This window comes from Cyphomyrmex costatus, unplaced genomic scaffold (assembly GCF_001594065.2).
Source record: "Cyphomyrmex costatus isolate MS0001 unplaced genomic scaffold, Ccosl1.0 scaffold55, whole genome shotgun sequence".
Taxonomy (NCBI): domain Eukaryota; kingdom Metazoa; phylum Arthropoda; class Insecta; order Hymenoptera; family Formicidae; genus Cyphomyrmex; species Cyphomyrmex costatus.
In genome coordinates this window covers 961,527-966,972 of record NW_017279708.1, presented here as the reverse complement: position 1 = coordinate 966,972, position 5,446 = coordinate 961,527, and the positions used below count along the sequence as shown (strand labels likewise).

Sequence of the window (5,446 nt, the reverse complement as noted above, 5' to 3'; positions counted from 1 at the left end):
TATATATATATATACAGTTTTTTTTACTGTAATTATGCACACACGCGCGTGCATGCACACACACATTTTACTGTAAGTGTGTGTGTATATAAAATCACAGTAAAGACCACAAGGCAATAATAAAGGCGTGTAAGCAGTAGCAAATCCAAAACGATTTGCTTCTGTTTTTCGTGTACCGTAGTTTTAAAAAACAAAAATTTCTGAAAACTACTATTTAAAAAAAAAAAAGTATTGAATTTGTTTAACGACATTCAGAAGATGCAAAATAAGAAAGATATTTTCGATATTTAATGTTCTTTTTTACTATCATCAGTGTAAAAGTAACGCTACATATAAACAGCAACATAAAAACATATGTGCTGTTTACGTGGAAATTATTTATATCGAAGAAAACTTACGCGTGATTTTCTCATTTCAAACCGGTTATTTTTTTCTAGAAGATGTAAAATGTTCTAGTAAATCATTTACTGTCGAAAAAAAATCGCGGTGAAAAATATTTGTATAAACTTTAACATTGCTTTAGAACTGTTATCAAATTTCACTACAAACTTTCAGAACAACCCAATATTTTATATGTAATAGAAGAAAAACATATATATATATACATATATTTATATATATGTACACGTAAAATATATATGTAAATATACAATACATACATATATATGTAATATGTACATATGTATAGATGTAAATTGAAAGGTCCCATCATTCCGACATTGACGGAGGAGGTGGTGGAGGCGGCGGAGGTGGCGGTCCACTCGGCAGGGGAGGAGGCGACGGTGGCGGTTGAAGAGGCGGTGGAGGCAACAATTGTGTATCTTCCTGCCGGGTGGACGCAGCCGATTGTACGATATTTTGATTCTGATAAAGGTGATTTGGGAGCAACGACGGCGGTGGCACCGACGTGTTGATGGTACCGTCCGGCGTCACTATTAAATTACTTCCTGTCGGATACATCGAGTATTGGGATTGTTGGTGAAATTGTTGATAGTACTGCTGATAGGCGGGATCGTACACGTACCCGGTGGATGTATTAAACATTGGTGTATGATAATTAGTATAAAAATAAGAATCTATGCCTTGGTCAGTTTGACCAGTCCCTCTCGGGTATCCGCCGACGTCGCCGCGAATAGCCGGGGGATGATGGGAATTATAAGGGGCTTGATGATGTTGATGACCGCGACTACCATGGCTACCGCGGCCATTACCGTAAATCTCCCGCTGGTAGTGACCACTAGCGTTACCGCGTTGACCCGCAACTGCATGATGTAGTGGTGGTCCGCGACCGCCGTGATGCTGACGGACGCCTCTTCCACGTACCTTATTATTGTTGCCGGAGTTATAATGCCTGCCGTTCTGCCGTTCTCCAGGTCGGTGGCCCTGGCCATAACCCGTCGTAGGTATCATCACCGCTTGCTTCTTTGTGGGCGGAAGGCCACTGCTGCTCGAGCTGTCGCCAATCATCTCGACTCGCTCACGCTTTCGACTTGTCGTTTCGTTCGCGGATGATTCAGAGAGCTGCAGATATGAGGATCCGCTCGCGCCGTTCGACGACGACGACGATGATGACGTCGACGGCGGTGGCTGCGCGGAACTCCTCGAGATGCCATCAGTACGTATCTTGATCTTTAGCGGACCTTGCATCATCGGTGGCTGCGCAGGAGATGAACTGGGTACATTATCGGTGCCCTTGAGTCGTTCCTTGGGAATCTTGATTTTCAGAACCGTGCTCTGTGGCGATATATTTTTGTCCGATGAGCCGGGACCTCCGCTGACCACGGTCGGCGATGCTTCCATGCCCAGATTCAGTTTGTCCTTAGGAATCGTAATTTTAATGGGCGCTGCCGCTGGCGTCTCCTCGCTTTTTTCCTTGTCTTTTTTCTCACGATGTTTCTCTTTAACCTTTCCCTTGTGTTTATGCTTATTATGCTTACTGTCTTTACTCTTCTCCTTGTGCTTGTGTTTTTCTTTTTTTTTCTTCTTTTCACTCTTATGATGCTCCGATCGTTTCTCTTCGATCGGAGGCACAATCATTACCGTGGAAGCTGCTGGCACTGCCAACTCCACCACATTACTGTTGCTTGGTAGCGTCATCGACACATTATCGGAGAGAACACTGATATCTACGGTTGAAGCTATCGGCGTGAAATTATCGGTCGCTACCGACAAACACTGAGTCGTCACTGCTAATTGATCTATTAATGAATGTTGAACAGACTGTAGCCGATGCTGCTGTTGCTGATGCTGCAGTTGTTCTTGATGCACCTTTTGAGTGGGTAATTGGCTAGGTTGTTGTAGTCCCTGCAACAGTGAAGGCATCGGCGCCAGTGTCTCTTGGAGTAATGCGCTTATACTCTGCGCAGATTTAATCGGCGACGTGTATTCAAGTTTCGTCTGCGAGTGGGAATGCGTTGATTCTGGAGCCCTATGTTCCGATGGTTCATTCTTTATATAATGCTCTACAAATTCCCTTTTCACGCGATGCTCCGAGTGCTCTTGTTTTACTATGTTGAGGTCCAGACCATTAGTCAAAGTGTTGACGTTTATTAACGAAACTTTTTGCTGCGACATCGTATTGAATCGCAGCTGATCCGACTCGAACGGTTTGATAAGTTCCGGTGGTTTCATATCGTTAATGACTGATGATGCGCTACTGTTCCTTCCGTTTGACGATGGATTGTCACGTATCGGTTGGATCAGATCAGGTACGCGACCAAGCATCTTCATTGCCTCCAAACTGGTTGTATCCTCAGTCTTGATTTCTGTTTTTATTATCACCTTCTCGTTCTCACTGATACTCGATGCACGGGTCCTCTTATGCGTAGATACCGTGCCATCGTTGGAAGATGGTCGTTTTACCGTTAATGAGTCTTGCAGAGTCGGAGAACTCGCGAACGGTGACACGCGTTCCTTCATCTTTGTAGCTGCAGAGGGTGGTGTCTTCTGTTTCGATTTAGGCCTTGCGCTTTGCGCGTGCGGTTCTCTGATCACAATCGGAGTCTCTGGACTGAATAGTGATCTATGCTTGCCAGGTGGTGTATGCAAACTGCTCTGTTGAACATCGATGGAATTTCTCTCAACGAATTCTTCGTGGACATTTGATCGCGATCGCTTTTCCGACTTTGTATCATCCACATTGTTCAATGTGCTTAGGCAAGACTGGGAATTACCATTTTTAATAGTATCTTTCAGAATCTGGGACACACCCTGCGCACTGTGCTGACTGTACATTTGTGTTTTAATGGGTGCGGGTTTCTGCGATGATGAAGTGCTTGGCGATGTACCCTGCGGCAGAGCATTCTGGCTAGTAGTTGTCGCATGTTTCATTTCACCCGTGAATGAGCTGCCTTTGTCCTGTTGTTGCTGATTGTACTTGGCATGATGAGGCTGTTTCTGCTGCGCGTTCATCAGATACGGTATGTCCGCCTGCTTTGGCGGCGGCAATGGTTTTTCAATCAGCTTCCGCACCTCTTCACATCTCTGCTCCAGCGTCTCTGCTTTTCGTCGATTCTCCATTCTATTCATATCTGCATATTTGGCGGATTTAAGTCTTGGATCCTCCCCTCGGTACAATCTCTTATCATGCGCCTGATGCTTGCTATCGAGCGCATTCAGTCTATGTCCACTGTGATTATTACTCATCTTTTCCTGCAAACTACTATGCGAGGATGCGGAATCCTGCACGGCACCACTGTCCGATCTATGAGGTACGGATTCGGACGAGGAACTATCTAAATTGGCGTGAGAATGCGAAGAGTGTGTTATACCGGCGCTTGTGCTGGCCACACCAGTATTGTGTTCTCTTGGCAATCGTTGCCTACTGGGATCGCGATTAGGTTGATTACTAGTCGAGTGTCTCTGCACTGGTTGACCGACTTTCATATCCGGCCGATGATGATGATTATGATGAAGGCCAGTACTCTTTTGCACAGATGGCATTTGATGCTTGTTCGGTATACTTGTATTCGATACTGGTTTATGATGATGCGAATGGTAGGGCTTGTTAGGATCGGTGATATGGCACCCAATAGCGGCAGCTGCTTTCTCTCTCTCTAGACGCTCTCGTTCCTTCTTCTCTCGATATTCTCTATAATCTATTGCGGTTGTTGTTCTCGATGGTCCTGCAATAGTTCCAGTTTTCTTCTCATCTTGCTTCTCTTGTTGCGCATGATGAGAACGACTCGAATGAGCAACAGTAGCAGTGGCGGCGGTGTTATCCATGGTATGATGAGAGCGACTCGAATGGGCAGCAGTGACAGAGGCAGCAGAGGTAGTTGCGTCTGTCGCATGATGAGAACGACTTGAATGAGCAACGGCACCGTCCATCGTATGATGAGAACGACTCGAATGAGCAGTAGCACCAGTCGTAGAAGTAGAAGCGGTACCATCTGCAGCATGATGTGAGCGGCTCGAATGAGCAGCGGTGGCAGCGGGGGGAGCACCTGCGGTACCTTCCGCCGCATGATGAGAACGATTGAAATGAGCCATAACAGCAGCAGCGGCACCATCCAATGTTGCTGGAGATTGTATTCTACGCGGCTCGGCATCCTAAAAAGATGTGATTTAGAATTCGTAAAAAAAATATGCGAAAACAATCATATTCGTATGTACGAGTTACTTACAAATGGCGAATTTGGCAGACTCGGATGATGAATACTTGGACTTTGATTCGCGGAAATGCTCATAATTTTTCTTTTCAATCTCGATGGACACTTATCAAATATGTGAAGAAATTCGTCTGTGAGTTCTTGAAGTAATTCTGATGTTACAGTCCTATCTACATACCAGAACCATTGTCTTCCTTCAGTACTTTGCGGTATCTGTGCATGGAAAAAAAGATAAGTTATTATTAAAAATGTACCAATAAATGTTAATAATTACAGAGAATCAAGATAGACATAAATCAACCTGAACAATAAAGGCAAGACATGATGATTATTTTATAACTTTCATACTAAAATTATTATTGCATATTAGCATTCTGCAATTTGCAACTTTTATACGGATGTTTAAAAGTTTATATACTTCTCTTACCTCCCAATTGGACCATTTACACGCGAGGTGTATGCAAAAACAAGCGACAACTGTCGGCTTATATTGTAGACACATTGTAGTTAAATGTAGGCTGCAAAAGAAAAGAAAACGCATAAAACCGGCATTGAGCGCATTGAAACAAGCTTTCATTATTTAATGATTTTAAAGATTCGCGCGCGCGTGTGTGGGATTTGTGTTGACAGGAATCATATTAGTGTACAGAAAAATGACAACACAATCCAAAAGCAATGAACACTTACCTGTTAGATGCCATAAAGTACGAAGTCTGAGCTAAGTCCTTACTCGCTAAAATATGAAGATTTCATTTTAATTCATTTTCATCATAAAGGTGCGTCTAGACTATCGAGCCGAAACGCGAGCCGAACCTCGAGCCGAGCCGCAAGCCGAG

The 5,446-nt window shown here is 44.0% G+C and overlaps 1 protein-coding gene across 2 annotated transcripts in view; it reads right to left on the bottom strand.

Moving 5' to 3' along the window:
- LOC108779128 (cyclin-T) overlaps positions 1–5,446 on the bottom strand; it is an 18,740-nt gene that overhangs the window by 7,399 nt on the left and 5,895 nt on the right. Inside the window, exons 4-7 of one of the 2 annotated variants that reach the window (XM_018546486.1) lie at positions 5,298–5,343; positions 5,038–5,128; positions 4,626–4,823; positions 1,324–4,551 (exon numbers count right to left, since the gene is read on the bottom strand). In XM_018546486.1, the coding sequence (XP_018401988.1) occupies positions 1,324–4,551; positions 4,626–4,823; positions 5,038–5,128; positions 5,298–5,343 (3,563 nt within the window). Of the gene's footprint in view, positions 1–708; positions 4,552–4,625; positions 4,824–5,037; positions 5,129–5,297; positions 5,344–5,446 lie in introns of those variants that run through there. The other variant, XM_018546485.1, reaches the window with a different exon arrangement.